Here is a 27758-nt window from a genome sequence, read left to right as displayed (position 1 = left end):
CCTTGGAGATGTATTTTCCTGAAGAGTGATATAACATTGAAGTTCATAAGCAGCTTATCCCTCTGCAGTCACACACCACACAGAACTTCCACAAAATCAGCCAGGTGGGCCTACAATTGAGTCAGTTAATGGCACTGAGGACTGGCCACCGATGCACCCTTCCTTGTGGATTTTTGGAAGTCCATAAAGGTTTGGTATAGCTGGCACCTGACGATGCAGTCATTTCTTCACTTTCTTGGCTAATTCAGAGCTCCTCAACACAGCAACATTGTCCTAGCCATAGTCATGGTTGTGTCCTCCTTGAGCTTCTTTTAGGCTGAGTCTTATAGTGGGAAATCAATTTTGTGATCGTAGCCATCGGTGCACATTGGCATCATCACATTCCTTTGTCAGCAAGTAGGACTATCCTACATCTATGTCAATGGTCCGCAAACCACCTGACAGTTTGTGGTGAAGGGTACTCCTGGTACTACTGTCTTTTCTCCCCTCCCCTCCATCCCTGCTCCATTTGTAAACGGCATGGGGAAAGAATAATTGTAGTAAACCTCTCTAAACTCTAATTTCTCAAATGTTCTCATTGTAGTCACTTTGGGAGATGTATGTCACAGGAAGTAATGTGTTGTCCAACTCTTCCTGGAATGTACTTTCTCAGAATTTCATTAGTAAACCACTCCATGATGCACACTGCTTTTCTTGTAGCATCTGACACTGGAGTTTGTTGAGCATATCTGTAAAGCACTTGCATTGACTATATACCCTTGTGATGAAACAGACTGATGTTTGTTGGATCTTCTTCTCTCTCTCTCTCTCTCTCTCTCTCTCTCTCTCTCTCTCTCTCTCTCTCTCTCTCTCTCTCTCTCTCTCTTCTATTAATCATACCTGGTAGGTGCCCCGTTGTGGTGAGTAATATTCAAGAATCATCTGGACATGTGTTTTGTAAAGTCACTTATTTTTATATCAATTACATTTCCTTAATACTCTTCCTACGAATCTCACTCTAGCATCTGCTTTTCCTACTACTTGTTTTATATCATCACTGTTTCCAGGAATTTATCACTGATGGTGGTGGTGGTGGTGGTTAGTGTTTAATGTCCCGTCGACAACGAGGTCATTAGAGACGGAGTGCAAGCTCGGGTTAGGGAAGGATTGGGAAGGAAATCGGCTGTGCCCTTTCATCCTGGCATTTGCCTGAAATGATTTAGGGAAATCATGGAAAACCTAAATCAGGTTGGCCAGAGACGGGATTGAACCGTCGTCCTCCCGAATGCGAGTCCAGTGTGCTAACCACTGCGCCACCTCGCTCGGTATCCACTGATGGTGTGGTTGCACAGTTATGTATTTCTTCTCCTGTGTACATGCAGTATGCTACATATATTTGCATTCAGTATCAATTCCCAGTCCCTGCACCATTCATCAACCATATGAAGATCCTTTTTTAAATCACTACAGTCTTCTGCCATTGCTGCCTTCTAATAGACAACTGCATCATCTGTGAATAGCTTTCTGAAGCTTCTGACGTTTCCTATTAGATCATTTATATATTCTGTAATGGCAATGGTTCTATCAGACATTGTTGGGGTATTTCTGAAAGTACCTTTACATCTTACAATTTTGATGAAACAGACTGCTGTTTTTTGGATCTTCTATCTCTCTCTCTCTCCCTCTCTCTTCCATTAACCATACCTGGTAAGGGTCCCATGGTGGTGAGTAATATTCAAGAATCAGCTGGACATGTGTTTTGTAAAGCCACTTATTTTCTGGATCAATTACATTTCCTTAATACTCTTCCTATAAATTTCAACCTAGCATCTGCTTTTCCTAGTACTTGTTTTATATCATCATTCCCCTTACAGTTGCTCTAGATGGCTACTCCCACATATTTTACAGCAGATACTGTTTCAAGCAATTTGTCAATGATGGTGTAGTTGTACTGTAGTGGATTTCTTTTCCTGTGCTCATGTAGTATGCTACATATATTTACATTCAGTGTCAACTGCCAGTCCCTGAACCATTTGTCAACCATCTGAACGACATTTTTAATGCCTTCTAGTAGACAACTGCATCATCTGTGCATACCTTTCTGGAGCTTCTGAGATTTTCTATTAGATCATTTGTATATTCTGTAAGCAGTAATGGTCCTATCACACATTTTTGGGGTATTCCTTAAAGTACCTTTACATCTGCCAATTTTGTTCCATTAAGAGCAATTGCTCTCCATAATGCATGTAATTTTGGAGCTCCCAATGAAAGTGCACCCACCCTCTGTACTTTTCTTGTCTGAGCAATGTCAACATCATCTCTCAGTGATCAGAGACCCTCCCATTCCACCACAGTCAGGTTTGATTTCAGAAGACCAAACTTGTCAATAATCCTGCAGATTTCCCCATCTCATCTTCCCTGCTTCTTTCTTTGGAAGGTCTTGAATTTGTTTCTCTGTGCCACTAATAATATCCCATTTCAGTATGGATATCAGGATGTGTGCAGAGTTCAGCCCATTTGTGATGGCCTAAGTGGTAGATGAATCCAGTTCTTTCTTGGTAAAGTTTACAACAGCACTCACACTATTCATAGTCTGAGCTCCCAACAACCTGCTGAATTTGCTGAGCTGTTGTACAGCAGTACACTGTTTCTGTACTTTACTGTTGGAATAAGAGCTGTGCTCTGCTTTCTCCTAAGTGTGTGCTGATACTGTCCTTGCAATCTGTAATGGGATGTAACAGAGCACAGAGCATTCTTTTCCAACTTTTTCTGTGTGAAGTGAATGTGCCCCATTATGATAGCTATGCCCATCCATTGTAATGTCTGGTCTGTTTTCTTTGATTTCACCTGGTGCTGTAGTTGTGAAAACAGTGGCAGTATGTTCTCAAATTATTGCCACTGTTGATGGAAAGTCAGTGTGCTTAGTTATTTTGATTTCCTGGTGCACTCTTTCTGCAGTTGTCAGAAGATGCAGACCATCCCCTCACCTTAGAGGTGCCACAAGTGAGAATGTAGACTTTCCCAAAATTTTCTACTGATGCACAGCTCTCTGGTTCTGAGCCGGGTGGTCGCACTAAGATATCTCAATATTTTTACAAGCACCATACCCAACATCTTCTATCTAATTGTCAAGATTTGTGGATGTCTCAATGCTTATACTAGTGGTGCACTCTCTCCACCTGGCTGCACGCGGCTTGGTCCTGTCTGGCTGGCAGGCGCGGAGAGGGTGGTGCAGTGGTGGGGGTGCCAGGTGGGCCGGCAGCTCTGCTCCAACCTCTGTATGGGCATTCTTGATGAATCTTGTGAGCTGTGCAGTGCTGCAAGTGCTCTTGTTGTATTGCACTTAACACAGGGTTCCAAGTCACACTAAGTTGGTAATCTTTGTACTTGTTGACAAGGTTCTCAGGGATTTGTATTTCTGTTTTCTTAATAATGGTGTCCCAATTGCTTAGCATTGCAACTTTGTTTTCTGGAAGTCAAAAATGTGATCTTCATTTGTGCTAGTCCCTGTCACTGCTGATTTCTCTGTGCATCCCATTCCTACACACCTAATGCATTACCCATAACTTTTGCAAATACAGTGCTGTGTTTGTCCGATGCACTGGCAACCATATTTATGTATGATGCAATGTACCCATGGTACATTCAGCTTTGTTGGGTCTTTCACAGAGCAGAGCACAGATTAGAATGGTGTAGAAAATAAGAAAAGATGCAGAAAACTGGGAAGACAGAGAGGGAGAGAAGAGACTCACTTCAGTTCCTTACTTGGGAATGCTTTCAGCCAAAAGTGAAAAGCTAGCTGGAAAATGCAACATCAAAATCTTCTTCCAGCAACTGCCTAAGATGAAACAGTTCCCTGGTTCTGTAAAAGATCCATCAAAACTGTACATTCACCATGGAGTTTCCACAGAGTTGTCCATTGTGATGCTATATGCAGAATGAGGATTTGACTGAAAACACTATGTAGTGCCATTCCTGTGAACAGTGGTATTGTTGTTTGCATCACTGTCTTCTAGGAATTAATTGTATGGGGTCATTGAGATCCCAGATGATGCTAGGTATGGTCCTCTTATATCCAATGATTCTATATTTGCATGACAGTCATGGGATCTTGACCAATGCCAGCAGAAATATCACAGAACAATAAAGTGCAGTCTTGATAAGCCACAATTGTGCAGCTGCTGAGTTCTGACATGTGCTGGTACACATTTCTTCTTCTTGCATTCTGTGTAATATGATCTTATAATAAACAACCAAAATTCAAACAGAAGTTCTGAATGAAGAACCCTCTGCATAATCTTTCCTTATATGCAGAATATACATGATGTTACTCCTGCCTGCATTATGTGATCATCCTGAAATGTCAAACATTTGCATATTCAAGCATGTAGTAAGTACCCCTTAAGCCAATCAGTATTTGTTGTGTGCCACCTTCATCTTAGCGCAATTTTAATTGTTGATAATAGACAAAGAGGCACAAATGCCAAGAGGAATTTGAAACATTGTGGTCCAAACAGGAGCCTGTAGATAAACTGTGCTCAAGTTTGGCAGGGTATTTGACCAAGAATTTGATAGACAGCTGATGGAACAGCTCATGATGAGGGGCACACAGAGTCTGTTAAGAAACTTGTACTGAAACAGTTACTATTGAACAACAGGAATAAAACAAAGAACATAGTAGTTGTATATAGAAAGATGCTACACGAAACATTTTACACTGTAAAAAGAGTAATGCAGAATACTTCAATGACTACCACTGCAGAATCCTTTTGAAAGATCACTCACAAAATGACAAGAAATTATCGTCATATGCCACAGCTGTTAGTGCCACCAAAGTAATATACAAACACTCATGGTTGACATATGAACTGAAATTGAGGGTACTTGAATAAAAGCAGAAATGATGAACTCTGTTTTCAAATGTTTCCTTCCCCAGTTTAATTCCAAAAACTGGAAAGATGAGTGATATAGTGTTGGTGGCACTGAGAAATAGCTGAATTTGCTAACATTTATAAGGTTCCAGAACCAGATGGAATCCCTATCAGACGCTATACAGAATTTGTGACTTAGTTAGCCTCTCTTTTACTGAGAATATAGTGTAGATGTCTTAAAAGAGAACTACTCCCACTGTTTGGAAGGAAGGAGGGGTCACATTCACTTACAATTACTATCCAACATCATTGAAATTCATCTGTTGTAGAATCTTAGAATATATTATGAACTCAAATACAATGTGATTTGTCAAAGAGAATGATCTCCTCATGTCAACTAGAATGAATTTAGAAAACGTTGCTCATGTGAAACCCAAATAACATTTTTTGCACGTGAAATCCAAAACTCTTATGGAAAGATATATGTGTCTGTTCTTGCAGTGCACTATATGAGATTAGAATAATAGAGAATTGTAAAGGTGATTTGATGAACCCTCTGTCAGGCACTTAAAAACAATTTGCAGAGTATCCATGTAGATGTAGATGTGGAAAAAGCCACTAATCATGGTGGTCAGGTGGTTGTAGTATTTCTTGATTTTCATAAAGCATTTGAGTCACTACTACAGTATCACTTATTAATGAAAGTACAATCACGTTGGGGTATCATACAAAATTTGTGACCAGACTGAACATTTCTTGACAGGGAGGACATAGCCTGTTACCTCAGATGGAGAGTCATTTTCAGATTAGATGTAACTTCATGCATGCCCCAGGGAAATGTGATAAGACACTTGCTGTTCATTTTGTATATTAATGATGTAACAGACCATATTAATATTAACATCAGACATTAAGTAGATGGCACAGTTATTCATAACAAAATGCTATCTGAAAGAAAGTTGTGTAAATATCCACAAGTTATTCATTATTTTTCACTGTGTTGCAAATTTTGACAACTTGCTTCAAATGTTAAAAAATGTAATTTTGTGCTGACTGTAAAATACAAGACATTCTAATCTGTGACTATAAGGTCACTATATAACAAATGAAATTAGTCAACTCATACAAACACCTGGCTGTGACTTGTAGGCCATGACATGTATTGTTCACGTAGGTTCAATTGAAGGTGAAATATATGACATACTTTGGCACATTGGTAGGATACTAGGAAAGTGGAGTCAGTCTCAGCAATAATTTGCTTACAAACTGTAAAGAACCAGTATTAAGTGAGGAATCTAGGACTATGCTACTGCCCCCTACATATCACTCATGGATTTCATAACAGTCTTCTGGAGCAGTTGTAACATCTTAATTCCAATGCTTAATGAGTAAAATACTATGCTTTTATAATAGCCTGACAGAGGTAAAAATGGAATAGTAAACTGTGATAATGTCAGAAATTTCTACTAAACTCAGTGGATAGAATTGATGGTTAACAGACAGAAAAAGTGATACGTTTTACTTTGTTCTTGATAGATAATTTCACCAATACTATTTCACATAGACAGTTCATATTTATCCTGTATAAATGCCACAATGAAAACTGTATCAGCTACCTTGCTACTTTCAACAAGTAATCAAATGAGTAAATTTTTTTAATGTCATTTTTATATGGAGAGAAATCATTACACTACAACAGAGGATGAAAGACCTTTTTCAAAGTAACAGCTTCCATCCAACTTTTATTATTTTCCTCTGGAGGCTATGCAAACACAAATAGTATATACAATTAGCAGTATAAAGATAGTTAATTGTTAATGCAGCTTAGATAATTATTTTCTGATTGCTACTTCTCTCTGTTAATAAATACACTACTTATTACTTATATGTTAATGTTTTATTTCATAATGCAATCTGTGTCCTCAGTGGATTAATAAGTTAATAAATTCAATATTTGTCTGAGTATCTTACAACATAAAAGGAAAATTAGTTAAATATTTGATTGCCATGTAAAAATTTAAAGGCACATTGTGAATCATCCACATTACTTTTATAAATGATGCACTGACTAGCAGTTTTTTATTCTTGTTTTTTAACCAGTTTACTTGGATTTGTTACTGTGACTTTCATCTACTCAACTCATCTGCAATGATAACTTCATTTATTTTGGACCTTTTAAGGTGAATCACACTTCAAATACTATCATTACTCATTATGAATCATCTATTTTTTATGTTGTCCTTTAAGAATAGCTTACTATGCAACTCTAAATGCAATACAGGTCCATCGTAGGCTGCTTAATGATGATGGAATGGGGGTTGGTGAAGCATTAGTTGAACCAGCATTTGGCAAGGGTATAGTAGCGAGGGGTAAACACTGGCTACTGGCTGGCAGCATAACAGGTAATGGTGGACAGAGCCTGGCAGCTCAAGAACGTAAATTGGCGCAGAAGAAGCTCTTATCTCCATGGGTTCTACTCGGTGATGCTGGAAACACTTTATTCGCAGATTGGGCTAGTTCACATGTAACGCAGGTGTGTGTAAAATAAGTTTCTTTATGTACATTTAACACATACTTTATGATAGTTTATCATTATTTACAGGGTGTTTACAAAATAAGTCTCATTTCTTTACAGGAGACAGTACTGGTCAAAACTGGTTAGAAGTCACAACACACACATAAAAAAAATAAATAAATAAAATGCTTGTCAAGTTAAGGGCCACTCTCTGTGATTACCATCTATTTGCTGACACTCCAAGAGGTGCTAAATGTGGACACCTACCACTTATTCATACATATCCTTCAGCCTTCCTCCTCAAAGAACCATGAACTCGTGTGAACATACCTGGCTACCCTCAGATTTGGTCACGTGCACAAGAAACATGCTCCTGTAATGTGTACACATTGTTGATGGGTGTGTAACATACCAGTGCCTTTAAAGGTCTCCATAGCCACAATACTACATGGCTAAGGTCAGATGAAAGAGGAGGCCCTGTTGCTGGACCTCCTTGACCAATCCACCACTTGATAAAAGTTTTTGTTGGGTGCTTTCATACAACACATGAAAAAGTGGTCTTCAAACCCCATCATTCATAAATCACATCCTTCACATTTCTGCAAGAGTAGAATTCTCCAACATGTGGTAATTTGTTACACACAGATTGGTGATCAAGAGCACCTGTTAACATGTCTGTCATCCACAGTTCCTGGTCACACAGACTGACACTAAAGCACACCTGATGACTCGACACCAAGATCACCTGAGGCTTTGCAGCTTTTTCCTGCATGTAGTTATTGTGATAATACAGGATGATTATAGTTAAAGTTAAACTTTCAAAACGCTCTAGAAATAACACCACTGCCCAGAATGATGTCAAACTGCAATGGAATATTATCTGAGAATGGGAAAACGTATGGCAGAAGGAAAAAAATAGTGTGAAAATTGACCAACAGATAGTGCTGTTCTGTGTCACAATACATAAATGGATCAACTGCCATGTGCACAACCCAATGAAGTTGGTATAAACACGTTGGATTTTACTCCTTTCATGTCTGCCACGTTCGCCATGACTGTCTCAACCCAGGATCGCACTCTCCTTGTAAAGCTGTATTACAAGAATGATGAAAGTGCACATGTTGCTCTGCAGAAGTTCCAGACACTGAAGGGTTTGAAAAAATAGTTGGTCTGATGACTGCCTTAGGTCTGGAGAAAATGATTCAGAAATTCAGAAAAACGGTTTATTTTTATGTGCAACCTGGGAGGAAATGAACTGATTTGACGTCAGTGGAATCAGTGGCCACAGTAGTGCAGGAGATGAGTGGTGATGTGCAAAAGTGTAGAGTACAGAGAACTGCTCGAACATTGGACATACCCTTGAGCATGGTGCGTAAAATCCTGCGAAACATCCTTCTTTGTATCCATCTGCGCAAGTTGCTTCCTGTTGACTTTTCTTTAAAATTTCTTGCTTGGATGGAAGCGGACAAATTGATTGTGGAAGATTTTGTGGACAGGTGAATCTCACTTCCATCTGACAAGATATGTCAATATACAGAATTGTCAAATATGGGCAATAGAAAATCCACATGCAAATCAGCCAGTACCACTTCATCCTGAAAAGGTCACTGTGTGATGCAGGTACTTACCATAGGGCCATATTTATTTGAAAAGACAGGTGCTTCCAGTTCTGTTACCTATATAGTCACTATGAGTATCTTTTCCACAACCACATCATTCCAGCTCTCCAACAGTGTGGATGTGTGAATGAGGTCATTTTATGCAAGATGACACACCTGCACACATTGTAAATAGAGTTAAGCAGCTGCTGAAGTTCCATTTCAGAAAGCTAGAATTATCAGCCACCATTTCCCTCTGGCCTGGCTGTCCCGATCACCTAATCTTAATCCGTGTGACTTCTGACTGTGGAGCTATCTGAAAGATGTTGTGTTCAGTGTTCCAGTTTAGCTGCATTGAAGGCGTGGATTGGATAACACATTCTGAATGTGACCCTGGAAGCACTTTGATCAGTTGTGGAACACGCTGTTTCTTGATTTCAACTTGTTGCAGAAAATGATGGAGAGCATATTGAACATGTTTTGCACCAGTCACACAGAAATTAATAATCTGATTTGTTTTTGATTGATGCTTTTTATGTAGTTTTTGGCGTCAGGACAACTAAAAACCAATGTGATTGATGCTTTTTATGCGGTTTATGGCCTCTGGATAATTAAAAACTGATTTTTCCCATCCGATGTGAAATGACCTTACCATAGTGGATGGGCTTACGTAACTAATGGTACTAATGGTACACCCATGAACACTGAGTAGTACAGTTTGTTTAACATCAAACATACACCTTAGGTATTGTATGATTCATTTGTCATCTGTAGTCGACCACTATTAAATTATGACACTTACACTTGCCACATTTTATGACTATTTATTTTTCTTCTGCCATACATTTTCCCCCTTCATCGATGATACCAATTGCAATTGGACATCATTCTGACTGGTAGTATTATTTCTATAGTGGTTTGAAACTTTAACTTTAATTATAATCACCTTTACACTAACCCAATCTGTGTGAATCCCATCTCATCCAAAAATAAAATGTAAGCTGAAAACTGTGCATCTTCAGCACTCTGTTTTCAAATCCATTGGTAGAACTGTAATCTGTTGTGGTCACCCTTGGCCTGCCTTTCACATGCTATAAGTGATGTGGTTTTTAACTGCTAGTGCAGAATTGTAACACAAAAGAGTAGTTTTTGAGTGCAAAGCTACAATTTTGCACACTCTTGTTTTAGGCTCATTGCAACACTTGCTTCTCCATATCCAGCGTCCAGTGTGTGTGAGGTATACCACAATCCCTTGCCACTGTTTTGAATGATGCCATGTGTGGAAGTCACTGAAACAACCAGTCACTTTTGTCTTTCTATTTTCTTCCAGATGGAATGCAGCACTGAGAGTGTTGCTTGATGTATGTGACATATGCCTGTTCAGTGATACCACTGGTTACATGATTAACAGAATACCATTTCTGCCATTTCCTTTGTGGAATGATAGGACCCCATTTTACAACTTATGTTCATCACTCTTTACAGAATCACTTATCTTTTTGTTACAGCCAACCTCAAAACAATACACACAGAATAGTTGAGGTAAGAGACAGCTGTACATGCTATGTCTGATAACCACATCGCAGTAAAAGCCAATAAGGAAATGAGCATTAAGAGGTAAACACCCTACACCAATACCAATGAGTATCAAATGTTCACGACATAAGTAAAATGGGCCATATCCCATAAGTGCTTTTTCTGGACATTTATGTCTCTATTTAGAAAACAGTCATAGGTTACACAACATTCTTTATTAAGTCAAGAATGACGCATTTCACCTGGATAGAGCAGCATTAGATTATCTCAAAATATAAGGGGAGGATGACATTACAATTAATCCTGGATTACTGTAACAGCAAAGTAAACTTCAAACACCAACTCGATAAAAGTACATAGAGAAAAGTAATATAATTCCATTAAAAAATCAGAGATTTCCTGCCAAAAAACATATGTCAAGGAAGGGATGACACCAAATAAAACAGATTAAAGGCAACCTATAGGGAGGAAAAATTAATAAATAAAAGCACCACGATAAGGCAAGAGTTGAGAATGAAGTAGAAACCAAAAAATGCATATTACCTGATGGAGGCAATGACAGCCCAGAACTGCTGTAAACACAGCTGTACACTAGAACGATGCCTGAGGCCCATCCATATTCACATAGTGCAAATAATAGGAGTTTAAGCTAATTATTAGGCTAATCGTAATGACAGGTGCCATGTGGCACTATAATAGGGTGTAGAGTGTGATAATGGCATAAAATTCAAATAGTAATATACAAATTGAGAAACACATAAAATCATACTAGGGCACATGGGAACATACAAAATGCACGATTTGCTAGACTAAAGGCTATGTACAGAGACATATAAAATCCTTATGCTCAGAAGTAGTGTAAAAGAATAATGAAATAAAAAACATAGACCAATAAAGTAAAGATTAGACACAAACATAAGGCTAAAAGTTAGCAATGCTAAAGAGGTCAAACACAATTTCATGCACTTGATAAGAGTGTGTGTGTAACACAGAAGCTGCCAAAGGTAAAAGCAGCCATCAGGAACAGAAGTTTCTCTTTTACATAGTTTAATGTCTTTCTTATGTGCTTCTGTGAACAAATGAGTGATATCTGTGTATTTATCTGGATTGATTTTAATGTTTAATAACATTTGGTAAGTGTTTGAATTTTTTTTCTTGCTTGATCTAGTGTCTAATTAACAGTAGTTGTTTATATTTCTGTTTTAGTAATGTTATTTATTTTTCTGTAAGACCTCATGCAGTTTAAATCTTTAATGCACAGTGAGATCTTTGTAGAACAGATTTCTGTACTATTTCTTAATTTTTCATCTATATTTTGTGTGCATCACAACCAGTAATGCCACATTTGGATAATTTTAACTTTTGCTCTGGTCTGTTTATGCTTTCTCAGCCACTCCTGACTGATTTTGTTAGTACATTCTTTTTTCATGATTCTATATGGTTTGTACACACCATGAAATGGATAGGGACTGTTCTTGTTATGTGCATACACAGCAAGAAATGTCCACTGGATGAAAAAAACTTGAAACTACATATGCAACATTTGATACGCTTCAGGTTGTTATTCAAAGCTGCAGCAATGGAAAGAGCTGCAACCCTGGAAACTCCACTGTCACTGTGTCATCATGTGCAGAACATCTGAGCAGTTTATTCTTACACAGGGAGGAGTGGTGTATACCTCTGAGTGGAAGGTGGAAGTGAGAACTGACCAGACAGCTGCCCCCTTACACTTTACCAACAGGTATGACTAATGTATCTGAGCCAGCACAGGGTGCCTCATGTTTTGGGGCACTGACTAATTTACCTGCAAAGACCAGACAAGCCTGTAGAGTGGGTTTGCTGGTACACAAACTCCAGTATTAGGTGGGTAATGGAGCACTTCAGGAAAACAGCAGGACGGTCATGAAAGAAGACCAGCGTGCACACTGTATGTTTGCTGAGAACTCTCCTCTGAGATGTGGAGGAAGCCCTGCCAGTGGCTACTGAATGCATTGTGTACCACTAGCTGAAAACCAGAGCTCATGCTCTCATGTATAACACTTGTCACCTGGGTAGTGAGGCCATCCTTGTTTCCTTTAGGTGGTTGGCTGGATTGGTGAAGAAAGCTAGCATCACACACAGGGTGCAACCGTAGCTCAATATTTGCAGCATCCTGACCGGAGTCAATGGTAGTCCTCTGCTTTGGAGCTTAGTGGAAGGTCTAAGCCAAATGCTCAAGTGATTCTCTGGCTATCTTGGACATGAAATTTTCGATGTGCAGAACCTCTTGGGGATTCTACAGCTGCCATCAATAGCTCAGGTATGCTCGACACAAGGGAAGCAGCTTCTTGGGTAGATGTGAACTTGTGATGTGCACTTGAGAGTTTCTTAGGTTAGAGGAACACTTCCTTAGTATCAGTGATGAATTTCCCGCCAAATTCAAAGACAGGTCAGCCACAGTTCTCAGAGAACTTTTGTTGCTGTGGATTGGGAATGGGAAATATTTATGTAATGTTAGTAATCTACAGAAGTATCAATGGTAAGGTATCAGAAATAGTATTGCTTATTAAATATAATAATGGCTAGATGATATAAGAAACAGAAAGTTGCTTGAAACCAGAAGTGAAAAGCTAAATTCAGATTGTAGTAGATGTCACAAGAATAGGTTAGAGCCAAACTGTGGCAGTGTTTCACTGCTATAAAGAACTGATAATATCTAAAAGTTTAATAGATTCTGAATGTGTAATAATCTGGACAAAGTTAAATATCATAGTTGAATCAAGTATGGTAATTGGAAGCCATCTATAGAACAGGAGAGTTATACAATACAATTCTGATATCAGGGACAGCGATTCATGTAAGATAGTTGTGATGTCTTGTTTGAAAATTACTTCAACTAAATGGTTTAAGAATTTGAGAGGGCAAAACCTTAGGCTTCCTAGCAGCAAACAGACCCAAAGTTTTCAGTTCAGTGAACACAGAGGAGGGCATCACTGATCGTAATGCTGTGATAGCATGACTGACTTTGAATGGTAGAAGGAATGTTAAGAAAGTTAGAAAAATACCATTAATCATTGCTGATTCTTGTGCCTTTTAGGAATAGTTTTCCACCCCTAGGACAAGAGGGAGTCCCCAACCTCTGACTGCCCTTCTGCCCTCTTTGATAACGACATTGGCAAAACGAGGATGGCTCCTAGTACTGGAAGTCTTGGTGATGATGATTTTTATTCAAAAGTGGTTTTGACTTTATCATGGAACCAAGGACAAGTTGACTACAAGTCAGAGATGCTTCTATGGTTCACAACCAAGGATTCTAAAATCTTCAGTCTTCAATTACAATATCTCAGGGGTGTTTTATTCTGAACAGGTAATATTTTTTAAAGATTTTAATGGTAAACCAATTTCTATTTGTTTGATTCTTTTTTAATTACATAAAACCACTGCAACATAAAGAGACTGTACACTGAGGTGACAGAAGTCATGGGATAATGATACGCACATGTACAGATGGCGGTAGTATTGTGTACACAATGTATAAAAGAGCACTGCATTGGCAGAGCTTACATTTGTACTCAGATGAATCATGTGAATAGGTTCCAATGTGAGACAGATGACAAACATATCCTTTAGGACACAGTGGTAAAATCTGGCATCAGTGGGCTGTGGCAGAAAATTACCAACAAAAATGACTTTGCCCACAGCATGACATTGCCTGCAGCACCTCTCCTGAACTCATGACCATATCGTCTGGACTCGAGATGGCTGGGATACCATCATCTGGACAGCTGAGTCACAATGTCAGTCGTTAAGAGCTGATGGTAGAGTTCAAGTGTGGCACAGATCACATGAAGCCATGAATCCAAGTTGTTAACAAGGTACTGTGCAAGCTGGTGGTGGTTCCATAATGGTATGAGCTGTGTTTACATGGGACTAACTGGCTCCTCTGGTCTGACTGAACTGATCATAGATTGAAAAAGGTTATATTCAACTACTTGGAGACCATCTACAGCCATTAATGACTTCATGAACAATGGAATTGTTATGGACGACAATGCACCAAGTCACTGGGCCACAGTTGTTTGCAATTGGTTTGAAGAACATTCGGGACAGTTCGAGTGAGTGGTTTGGTTTCCGAGATCATGTGACATGAATCCTATCAAACATTTATGGGTAATAATCGAGAAGTCAGTTCATGCACAAAATCCTGCACCAGCAACACTTTCGCAGTTATAGACGGCTGTAGAGGCAGCATGGCTCAATATTTTTGCAAAGGACTTAAGTCAACATGTTGAATTCATGTCATTTGGAGTTGCTGCACTACACTGGGCAAATGTAGGTCTGACACAATATTAGGAGGTATCTCATTACTTTTCTCACCACATTAAATGGTTTCAAACAATAACTGAAAATGCTACCTCATTAAGGTAATAGTGGTTACTTTCCAGACTTTTTAATATAATAATAATAACAATGTAATAATAATGTGTTAACATACATTGTTGTTTGTAAACTGTTATGAGCACAAGTGGGAAAGATGGATAGTCATAGCCTTTCTTGGTAAACGTTCTTGCATCTGTCTAAAAGCTACAAAAAGTGCAAATCACATCAGATAATTATTGAAAACTCTTATTACAAAAACAATGTTTCTTAAATTCCATTTACTTTTCTAAAATACAATAACCATATTACCAGTTCCATAGACATTTTGTATTTCTGCATAGAACTGAAGTAGCTTAATGAGACACCAGCATTCGTAAGGACAGGGTCCCTAAGTGAGATATATAACTTGAAAAAATACACTTAGTACATGGCTGCCTTAAACTCATGCGGGAGATTTTTTATTATATATATTGCAGAGGAACAAACAATTCTCTACATATGGTTTATCTATCCTGTGTTTATTGAACACATGCAGCTCTTTCTTTTGAAGAAGATTTTGCTGTAACCAGCAGATATCAGGAGCAGTAAGTGTACTGCAAAGCCAGCTTAAAAATCCCCAGTTTATTAAATAGTGGGCTACAAGAAATCAATAATTAAACACTTAATATGATACATTTTTGAGCTAAAGAGCTAAAGGTATCATTTATTCTATACTGTACTTCCCCAAAACATTCTCCATTTGGTGAGTCTGTTCATAAGTAATAATTACTGAAACAAATATCTATTTGAGGTTACCCTCCATCCAGAAGCTGTAGCATGCAGCAACCATTATTTTGATTTGTAAACAATACATTTCAGGTATCAGTTGTCCTTTGGAATATTTATTGGCAAACCTAGATTTCAGCTAGAAACTAGCCATTCTCAGTGCTAAGAATAGTCAGAGGATGTCATAAAAGAGTTGCAATTAATGGCTTAACTCATATGGTTTGTGTATTACATACCACTATCCTTTTTTGGTCAATGCATGTAATGATTGTTGGTCTGGCTTTGTACCCATTAAGAAAGTTTTACCTACCTGACATAATTTAAATGTTTTAATAATAATAACAGACTCACCCCCCCCCCCCCACACACACACACACACAATCCCCCCCATCAACCATAGACATTGCCGCTGGTGGGGAGGCTTGCGTGCCTCAGCAATACAGATAGCCATACCATAGGTGCAACCACAACAGAGGGGTCTCTGTTGAGAGGCCAGACAAATGCGAGGTTCCTGAAGAGGGGCAGCAGACTTTTCAGTAGTTGCAGGGGCAACAGTCTGAATGATTGACTGATCTGGCCGCGTAACACTAACCAAAATGTACTTTATGGTTAAATGATGATGGTGACCTCTTGGGTAATATATTCTGGAGGTAAAATAGACCCCCATTTGGATCTCCCTCATTACCAGGAGAAATAAAACTGGCATTCTACAGATTGGAGCATGGAATGTCATATCCCTTAATCGGGCAGGTAGGTTAGAAAATTTAAAAAGGGAAATGGATAGGTTAAAGTTAGATATGGTGGGAATTAGTGAAGTTTGGTGGCAGAAGGAACAAGACTTTTGGTCAGGTGAATACAGGGTTATAAATCAAATAGGGGTAATGCACGAGTAGGTTTAATAATGAATAAAAAAATAGGAGTGTGGGTAAGCTACTACAAACAACATAGTGAATGCCTTATTGTGGCCAAGATAGACACAAAGTCCATGCCTACTACAATAGTACAAGCCTATATGCCAACTAGCTCTGCAGATGACAAAGAAATTGAAGAAATGTATGATGAATTCAAAGAAATTATTCAGATAATGAAGAGAGACGAAAATTTAATAGTCTTGGGTGACTGGAATTCGATAGTAGGAAAAGGAAGAGAAGGAAAAGTAGTAGGTGAAAATGAATAGGGGGTAATAAATGAAAGAGGAAGCCGCCTGAGAGCATAAGGGAACAATTGACAAGAATGGGGGAAAGAAATACAGTAGACGAAGAATGGGTAGCTTTGAGGGATGAAGTAGTGAAGGCAGCAGAGGATCAAGTAGGTGAAAAGACAAGGGTTAATAGAAATCCTTGGGTAACAGAAGAAATATTAAATTTAACTGATGAAAGGGAAACATATAAAAATGCAGTAAATGAAGCAGGCAAAAAAAAAAGAAAGAAAAAAAATACAAACGTCTCAAAAATGAGATCAACAGGAAGTGCAAAATGGCTAAGCAGGCATGGCTAGAGGACAAATGTAAGGATGTACAGGCTTATCTGACTAGGGATAAGGTAGATACTGCCTACAGGAAACTTAAAGAAACCTTTGGAGAAAAGACAACCACTTGTATGAATTTCAAGAGCTCAGATGGAATCCCAGTTCTAAGCAAAGAAGGGAAAGCAGAAAGGTGAATGGAATATATAGAGGGTCTATACAAGGGCGATGTACTTGAGGGCAATATTATGGAAATGGAAGAGGATGTAGATGAAGATGAAATGGGAGATATGATACTGCGTGAAGAGTTTGACAGAGCACTGCAAGATCTAAGCCATAACAAGGCCCTGAGAGTAGACAACATTCCATTAGAACTACTAACAGCCTTGGGAGAGCCTGTCCTGACAAAACTCTACCATCTCGTGAGCAAAATATATGAGACAGGTGAAATACCCTCAGGCTTCAAGAAGAATATAATAATTTGAATCCCAAAGAAAGCAGGTGTTGACAGATGTGAAAATTACCGAACTATCAGTTTAATAAGTCACAGCTGGAAAATACTAACGCAAATTCTTTACAGACAAACGAAAAACTGGTAGCAGCTGAACTCGGGCAAGATCAGTCTGGATTCCACAGAACTATTGGCACAAGTGAGGCAATTCTGACCCTACGACTTATCTTAGAAGCTAGATTAAGAAAAGACAAACCTATGTTTCTATCATTTGTAGACTTAGAGAAAGCTTTTGACAATGTTGACTGGAATACTCTCTTTCAAATTCTGAAGGCAGCAGGGGTAAAATACAGGGAGCAAAAGGCTATTTACAATTTGTACAGAAACCAGATGGCAGTTATAAGAGTCGAGGGACATGAAAGGGAAGCAGTGGTTGGGAAGGGAGTGAGACAGGGTTGTAGCCTATCCCCGATGTTATTCCATCTGTATATTGAGCAAGCAATAAAGGAAACAAAAGAAAAATTCGGAGTAGGTATTATAATCCATGGAGAAGAAATAAAAACTTTGAGGTTTGCCGATGACATTGTAATTCTGTTAGAGACAGCAAAGGTCCTGGAAGAGCAGTTGAACACAATAGACAGTATCTTGAAAGGAGGATATAAGATGAACATTTACAAAAGCAAAAAGAGGATAATGGAATGTAGTCGAATTAAGTTGGGTGATGCTGAGGGAATTAGATTAGGAAATGAGACACTTAAAGTAGTAAAGGAGTTTTGCTATTTGGGGAGCAAAGTAACTGATGATGGTCAAAGTAGAGAGGATATAAAATGTAGACTGGCAATGGCAAGGAAAGCGTTTCTGAAGAGAAATTTGTTAACATGGAGTATAGATTTAAGTGTCAGGAAGTCATTTCTGAAAGTATTTGTATGGAGTGTAGTCATGTATGGAAGTGAAACATGGACAATAAATAGTTTGGACAAGAAGAGAATAGAAGCTTTCGAAATGTGGTGCTACAGGAGAATGCTCAAGGTTAGATGGGTAGATCACATAACTAATGAGGAGGTATTTAATAGAATTGGGGAGAAGAGGAGTTTGTGGCACAACTTGATTCGAAGAAGGGATCGGTTGGTAGGACATGTTCTGAGGCATCAAGGGATCACCAATTTAGTATTGTAAAGTAAAAATTATAGAGAGAGACCAAGATATGAATACACTAAGCAGATTCAGAAGGATGTAGGTTGCAGTTGGTACTGGGAGATGAAGCAGCTTGCACAGGGTAGAGTAGCATGGAGAGCTGCATCAAACCAGTCTAAGGACTGAAGACAACAACAACAACCTACGGACTCACAAGGAGTGAGCATGGAAATTTTGTTACTTGATGAGAAAGGTGAAATAAGTTGGATGACAATGTAAGAATTTTACTTATGTTCCATTTCATGCAATTAAATTTGAAGTGGTTTACTTCCATTGAGGTTTATATGTAGTTCACATAGAGGGCGCCATACAACTAACTGCTGTGTTCTCCACACAGCCCGCCTTCCTCAAAAATTAGTATTCCATGAACTGTGTACAAAGCCAGACCAACAAGCATATGAGTTAAGCCATTAACTGCAACTTTTTAATGACATCATCTAACTATGTACCTGTTGTGTTCTTAGCATTGAGAATGGCTACATGCTAGTCGAAATCTAGGTTTGCCAATAAAAATTCCAAAGGGCGACTGATAGCTGAAATCTATTATGTACCAAGTATCTATTTTATCACACACTGTCTCTTCAAAAACCTTGAGACAACTGCTTATAGTGATACTGACCTGTAATTTTCAGTTCCAGATACATCTCTTGTGTTGCTCCAAGTGAAAGAAAGGGCTATTCAGCAAAAACAAGCACTAGGAATATTGTCTAAAGTGTGTTTCAAAATTGTATCATGAGAAATGATAGTACTATGATATAAAAATAGCAAACACAAATATAACTTAGCACAGAATTTTCTGTATATATCTAGCAATTTATCTTAAAACCTATAATGAACTGCTGTGTTTTCCAATTATATTAGATGCTTCAGCGTTTTAGTTATCTTTGATAGACAACTTCTAACAGAGGAAGAGTCAGGTATGTAAGTGATGTAGAAACTAGATGGTATACCACTGGGTCCAGCTGCACTACCACCATCAAGTCTCTTAAACAGCTTTTTAACTTTTTCTTTCAAGATACAAATTTGAAAGATACTTTAAGCAATATTCTTAGTGCTCACTTTTGCTTAACTACTTCCTCATTCACTTGGATCGATTCAGTTAGTCCTCTTTCATTTTTCTGTATTGCCTCTAACTCCAAATATTGGCATTTATGTCATCATTTCCTTATCTAATGAAGACTGAAATTTTATCTACTTGTTACACATATTACCTTTTCAATAAATGGCCTGTTAAAAAACAAAGTACCCAGATGGCATGATCGACAGTCGGTGTAACTTCATACATGTACACACTATCAAAGGGTATGTAAATAATTGTGACTGTCTTCACATGTTGCATGATTATGGTGAAGGATACAGAGATACTACATACTCATGTGACACAGCATTATCAGCACCAGATAAAATTTGAAAGGGGCCTCATTCTGGGTCTCCATATGGCTGTTTTCATGAATTGTGGAATATCCAGATTTGTGGGGTATTCAGATGTGGTAGTGACCAAGTTTTGGGCTATGTGAGGATGTAAGGGTAGGCATACTCATCAACAACATTCCAATACACATGTCTGAACACCATAAGGGAGGATCACTGTACTGCACACCAAGAAAATTTTAACCACTTCGCATCTCAGCCTGCTATCCAAAAATAAATAATTGGACTCCCTCTAACAGTCTGCCATCCCACACCATTTTTTGGAGACTAGCAACAGCCGATCTGGGGAATTACTGTCCAGTGCATAGACTGTCATGAACACCACAATGCAAATGGCTACATTAGGAGTGGCGCGATTATTGCGAAGTATGAATTGTTGATAAATGGCATTGTATCATGTTTAGCAATGGATTGTGCATTACACCAGGTTATGATTGCCAGTGAGGGTGGTAGTGACCTGAGGAGAGGATCCATTCTTCCAATGTTTTTGAAGAGATAGCAGTGTTACTACTGGTATCATGATGTGGGGAACCATTTGGTATAACTTCAGGTCACAGGTGGTAGTGATTTAGAGAAATCACATGGTACAATGGTATGTCACAGGCCTGCTGCATCCCTATGTTATCACTTAGGCAGCAGTATGGTGGTGCCATTTTTCAGTTGGACAACGCTCATCCACATACGGCATAAGTCTCTATGAACTATTTGTGAGATGTTGTGGTACACCAATGGCCAGCAAGATGTATAAATCTCTTCCCGATAGATTGTGTGGGACCAGTTTGGATGTCAGTTGGATCCCAGTGCCAGTACCCAGGATATCACGAACAAGTTACGACATTTGTTGGCCAGCCTGTCTCAGGAGATGATACAATGGCTTTATGAGACCCTTCCCAACCCAATTAGCGCATGTTTCCATGTCAAAATGATAAATGTTCTCAAACTGATAAATGTTCTCGTGCTGCCAAGTTCTTTGTAAATTTGACTCGAATTTGTAATCACTGAAGTAACATCACACACCATTTCAACCTGTGAAGTTTCATTTTGTTTCCTCCTCCCTGTCTGGGTGTTTCAGTTCTCTGACAGGCAGTGTGTTACACTGCAACTACTCATATTATGGGTAAAATCATTAGTGATGAATAAAATGCATAGAACAGAGACCCTAATTTCCTGGCCTTTCAGGTTACCCACACCTTTGTTGAAAGAAAACCTAGTTGCTGCGTGTAATATATTTTATGCTGCTGCTGCTAGAATGATATGTGTAATATTAATATAAAAGATGTTCTAATTTTTACACGTAATGCCATTTGATTGTTTTCCTGCATTATGGATAATTTTGTGTAATCAGTGTTCATCTCTGTGCAGCATATTTGTTTCAAATCATACTGGTGATAGGGACCATTTATTTTATAAAATGGTACTTTCTACATATTTTATTGATGATTATCATATGTTTTTTAAAATTATCTTCCAGTTCTCAGGTCTGAGCCAAGAACTTCCAGAAAATATTCAGATCCTAACCTTGGAACCATGGAAAGAAGGCTCATTACTACTACGCTTAGAGCATATTCTGGAGAAAGGCGAAGATACAGAGTTGTCTCAGCCTGCTACTGTGAACTTGGAGGTGAGAAAAGATAAAAAATAGCAGCTTCATTTGTGTTGTAATAGTATTATATAGATCAATGTCAGAAGTCAAAGTTCATCCAGTATTGAAGGAAAGACCGTGTGATGAAAACAGTCAAAAATGTAATTGAAAGTGTGCTCTAAGTTTGTGCCTGTTTGATGAATAATCTAGCAGCATCTTTGTTATGTTTAACAACTTTGTTTGAGTTATCACCCTGGTTTCCTGCTGAATTTTTGTAGTGCTTACACTGCCTTTATTCAACTTTAGATCTTAATAACAACAAGTGGTGAACCTAATTGTGGAAAACAATAAGCAACTCAAGAGTGGTATCATTTTTGCCTACTAACATGGACACTACATCTCCAAGACACTTATCAGTTGTTTGTGTAGATCTTCAGACAATTCCACAACCAGTGTTAACTTTTGGCCAAGTGCTGGGAATTTTGTGTTTTATGCTGCTCATTGCATCATAGTGTGCTCACTTGTTCTGCAAATGGAAACTACTACTCCGTAGCAGTGACATCTGTAACATAGGTCAGGTCAGGTTAGTTTTTAACGTCCCGTTGACAACGAGGTCATTAGAGATGCAAGCTCGGGTTATGGAAGGATTGGGAAGGAAATCAGCCGTGCACTTTCAAAGGAACCATCCCGGCATTTGTCTGAAACAATTTAGGGAAATCATGGAAAATCTAAATCAGGATGGCTGGAGACGAGATTGAACCGTCGTCCTCCCGAATGTGAGTCCAGTGTGCTACCACTGCGCCTCCTCGCTCGGTACATCTGTAACCATACCCAAAATGCTGTGTTGCCCAGTTTTTGGGGCTCCATTTGTATCATTGAGTAATGGAACACGATAAAACTGATCTGCAGTCAGTAACTGCATGTGAAAAGGTAAATAAGTACTCAAAATCACCACTCTTTTCAGGGCAAAAGGTGACTGGCTCATCCAAATCTGTCTGAGCATGGCATGAGAAACCTCATTTGTGGAAACCAGTGATTGCAGTTGATACCAAAAAATGGAAGGGGCCTTGTCACCAATAGTTTGATGTTGTGAACACACCTTCAAGCAGTAACATGCCTCTCATGCTGTGTAATAAATTTCTGACACTGCCTTACCTGCTGCGACAGCCTGATCTTTGGTTCTGCCTCCTTGAACTTTCTTTTAAGGCCTATGGCATCTCAGATGGTAACATGCAATTCATTTACACTATTGGAGTACTGGACACACAAAATTTGTTGTTATTATTGGATGTTGTGGACAACATGCTTCCTGGAAGGAAATATACACACATCAAGAACAGTGTGCTTTGTTGCATCTGCAAACCTATGGATATCCACATTTAAAAAGTACTGCAAAGTGAAACTACTGGTAACAAGGCCCCTTCCATTTTTGGGCATCACCTGCAATCAGTAATTTCCACAAACAACATTTCTGATGCCATGCTAAAACAGATTTAGATGGGCCAGTTACCTACCATTGTGAAAAGAGTAGTGATTCCCAATACTTCCTCACCTTTTCACATGCAGTTACTGATTGCAGATCAGTTTTATCATGTTCTATCACTCAACGACACAAGTTCGGCCTCACAAACTGGACAACACAGTGTCATAATTATGGTACCAACCACTCCCACTAGGGAGCAGCAGCTTGCACTTGCAGAATAATTTAGTGTACTCTGATGCAGCTTTAATGTTCTCCAGTGGCAGCTTCAGTCGCTCCCAGCAGCACTCAACCTACCAGATGGCACAGCACATGAGATAACATCAGGCAGCATGCTAAACTCTGCTGGTAATATTTATACTTCAGCCAGCTGGTGCACAAAGGCACATGCTACACAATTATCCAGACAAGGACAGCCATCAACATTAGGCACAATTGTCACTCCACTATGCCTACCCAATACTACAAACAATTCTGTCTCTACTAGAGGAATGCATAACACTCATACTCCACTACACAATAACAGTGTGCTCCTTTGTATTGTCAAGGTATCACTTCCAAACGTAACTGACCAGCATTCTATTCTTCACAGTGTTCCTACATCACGCAGGGTGTACATCGTGGACATTTGTAATGAGCTGGTTTATTTAACTGACACAGGCTCAGATGTCAGTGTCCTCCCTGCAACATCAAAAAACTGTTCATCCATAAAATCATGGCTCACAGCAGTGAACCATTCTTCAATCCTTCCATTCAGTGACCAGCATTAACAGTGGACTTTCCATATCTCTGATGTTGTTAAGCCCTTCTCTACGTTTACAACATAACTGTGTCCATATGGGAGGCTACACTTCACATGAATAATGAAATTGTATATGTTCAAGACCATTTCACATTGGCAATAATCCCACCCACTACACTAGAGGACTTCAGTGTGTCCAGCAAAAAACACCACATTGTCAGTGAACTGATTTAAGAAGTTATGACGATGGAAGAACGGAAGATGCACATCCTCATGAACAAAGAGACCCTTTGTGCCTGCAGTTCAGATAGTGCCACCACACTTGCTATGACTCGAGCATCTATGTCAGCTCAGGGTGACACTCTCCCAATATGACTGTGGACACAGTAGAACATCAGGCAAAATCACAGTTTCAAGTGCAACACAACATACACACCATAAACCTACCATGCCAGGGCTGCTGGCTGCATACAAGACCTGTCAGCTGGTTCCTGATTAGTATGCTACTGCAAAGATGAGTTCGAAGCATTGCTGGCTATGTGGGTTATTAGATGTTCTGACAGGCCTTGGACATCTCTCCTACATCTAGTTTGAAAGAATGATAGCTCACAGGGTCCATGTACAGATTATCACACCCTAAATGTGTGGACCACACAGGATTACTATCTTGTGCCCACTTACATGATTTTATGACTGCTCTGGCAGGCTACCAAATATTTAGTGTTTTTGACTTAAAAAAGGTCAATCACCAAATTCTAATAGCACCAGAGGATGTACAAAAGACACCAGTACTCATGCTTTTTGGCCTCTCTCAATATGTACATATGCCATTCAGCCTTAAGAATGCCACACAAATATGGCAACATATCATTGATGAGGTCCTCCACAACCTTAATTTCTGCTTCAAGCACCTCAATGATATGCTGTTTTTTTCCACAGGTGCAACTGAGCATTAAATTCACCTATGGACTATTTTTGAAATACTTTCTGATTATGGACTAGAGATAAATAGTGCCAAGTGTGTGCTTTACAAACAGGCACTGGGCTTCTTGGGGCATGAGGTAACTCCCTAAGCCCTTAAAATCTGAAATGGACTTGCTTCTTCAGAAATTTCTGTCACCTATGAGATGTTGATGATGTTTTTGCTAATTATTTCTGAAGAATTAAAGAGCTCTCTGCAAGGGTGAATCCAACCCAGATAGCTATGGCTCAGGAAACAGATGAGAAAATACATTAATTCCTTATGATACAAACAATGGATGTGCAGCTGAAAAAAATATCTATGGGCAACTTCCTCATGCAGCGTGACATTTCTCAGAGTCAAACCCAATGTTTCATGCCTTTCCATTGTAGTAAATACATTTTTGATGCAATTCACAGTTTGCACATCCTGCCACCAACATAACTAATTGTATGGTAACAGATGGATATGTTCAGCTGGGAGTACAATGTGGTTATTGTATTTGGGTTAGAATCTAATTAATTTGTCAGTCTGCCAAAGTCAGTCACCATGTCTAAAAGCCTCCTGTTCCTTTTCAAAACTGAGTTGCCTTCTTCTTGTGTCCACGTAGGCCTCATAGAGCCATACCCTAGTCCAATGAAACAAATATGTTCCCACTGCTACTGACACATCTGCTTGCTTGGTCAAATCCATGTCTATTACAGACATTTTTGTAGATACAGTTCTGCTGGCCTTTTTTACTGCATGGATTTTAAGGTTTCAGTGTCCAACAGATGTGAGAATATATCGAGGTCAACACTTTGTGTCTTCCTCGTTAAAAGAACTAGTTACGTTATGTCGGTTTATTCATTATGAATGTGGAAAATTCTGAACTAATAGATATTCTGTGCCTCTCTGAACACTATGTAACCACAGGGACAGAGAAATCACATGTTGTTGTTGTGGTCTTCAGTCCAGAGACTGGTTTGATGCAGCTTTCCATGCTACTCTATCCTGTGCAAGCTTCTTCATCTCCCAGTACCTACTGCAACCTACATCCTTCTGAATCTGCTTAGAGTATTCATATCTTTCTCCCTCTATGATTTTTACTCTCAAATACTAAATTGGTGATCCTTTGATGCCTCAGAATATGTACTACCAACTGATCCCTTCTTCTAGTCAAGGTGTGTCACAAATTTCTCTTCTCCCTAATTCTATTCAATACCTCCTCATTAGTTATGTGATCTACCCATCTTATCTGCAGCATTCTTCTGTAGGCCCACATTTTAAAAGTGCCTATTGTCTTCTTGTCCAAACTGTTTATCATCCAAGTTTCCCTTCCATACATGGCCACACTCCATACAAATACATTCAGAAACGACTTCCTGACACTTAAATCTATACTCGATGTTAACAAATTTCTCTTCTTCAGAAACGCTTTCTTTGCCATTGCCAGTCTACATTTTATATCCTCTCTACTTTTACCATCTGCTCCCCAGATAGCAAAACTCCTTTACTACTTGAAGCATCTCATTTCCTAATCTAATACCCTCAGCATCACCTGATTTAATTTGACTACATTCCATTATACTCGTTTTGCTTATGTTGATGTTCATCTTATATTCTTCTTTCAAGACACTGTCCATTCCATGCAACTGCTCTTCCAGGTCCTTTGCTGTCTTTGGCACAATTACAGTGTCATCGGTGAAACCTCAAAGTTTTAATTTCTTCTCCATGAATTTTAATTCCTACTACAAATTTTTCTTTTGTTTCCTTTACTGCTTGCTCAATATAGTGATTGAATAACATCGGGTATAGGTTACAACCCTGTCTCACTCCCTTCCCAACCACTGCTTCCCTTTCATGCCCTTCGACTCTTATAACTGCCCTCTGGTTACTGTAAAAATTGTAGATAGCCTTTCGCACCCTGTATTTTACCCCTGCCACCTTCACAATTTGAAAGAGAGTATTCCAGTCAACATTGTCAAAAGCTTTCTCTGAGTCCTCAAATGCTAGAAACATATGTTTGCATTTCCTTAATCTTTCTTCTAAGACAAGTCATAGAGTCGGTATTTCCTCACATGTACCGACATTTCTATGGAATCCAAACTGATCTTCCCCGAGGTTGGCTTCTACCAGTTTTTCCCTTCATCTGTAAAGAATTCACGTTAGTATTTTGCAACTATGACTTGTTAAACTGATAGTTCGGAAATTTTCACATTGGTAAACACTTGCTTTCTTTGGGATTGGAATTATTATATTCTTCTTGAAGTCTAAGGCTATTTCGCCTGTCTCATACATCTTGCTCACCAGATGGTAGAGGTTTTGTCAGGGCTGGCTCTCCCAAGGCTATCAGTAGCTCTAATAGAATGTTGTCTACGCCCGGGGCTTTGTTTCAGCTTAGGTCTTTCAGTGCTCTGTCAAACTCTTCACACAGTATCATATCTCCCATTTCATCTTCATCTACATCCTCTTCAATTTCCATAATATTGTCTTCAAGTACATCATGCTTGTACAGACCCTCTATATACGCCTTCAACCTTTCTGCTTTCTCCTCTTTGCTTAGAACTGGGTTTCCATCTGAGCTCTTGATATTCATACAAGTTGTTCTCTTTTTTCCAAAAGTCTCTTTAATTTTCTTGTAGGCAGTATCTATCTTACCCCTAGTGAGATATGCCACTACATCCTTACATTTGTCCCTGCTTAGCCATTTTGCACTTCCTGTCGACTCATTTTTGAGATGTTTGTATTCCTTTTTGCCTGCTTCATTTACAGCATTTTTATATTTTCTCCTTTCATCAGTTAAATTCAATATATCTTCTGTTACCCAAGTATTTCTACTAGCCCTCAT

At 38.9% G+C, this 27758-nt stretch overlaps 1 protein-coding gene across 1 annotated transcript in view; it reads left to right on the top strand.

The window, feature by feature from the left end:
• LOC126336948 (lysosomal alpha-mannosidase-like) overlaps positions 1 to 27758 on the top strand; it is a 78588-nt gene that overhangs the window by 47883 nt on the left and 2947 nt on the right. Inside the window, exons 15-16 of the mRNA XM_050001152.1 lie at positions 7132 to 7383; positions 21635 to 21784. Coding sequence (XP_049857109.1) covers positions 7132 to 7383; positions 21635 to 21784 — 402 coding nt within the window. The remainder of the gene's footprint in view (positions 1 to 7131; positions 7384 to 21634; positions 21785 to 27758) is intronic.

This window comes from Schistocerca gregaria, chromosome 1 (assembly GCF_023897955.1).
Source record: "Schistocerca gregaria isolate iqSchGreg1 chromosome 1, iqSchGreg1.2, whole genome shotgun sequence".
In the NCBI taxonomy this organism is placed as follows: Eukaryota; Metazoa; Arthropoda; class Insecta; order Orthoptera; family Acrididae; genus Schistocerca; species Schistocerca gregaria.
Note: the sequence above shows the minus strand (reverse complement) of the source record. Positions and strands in the feature narration are given on the sequence as shown.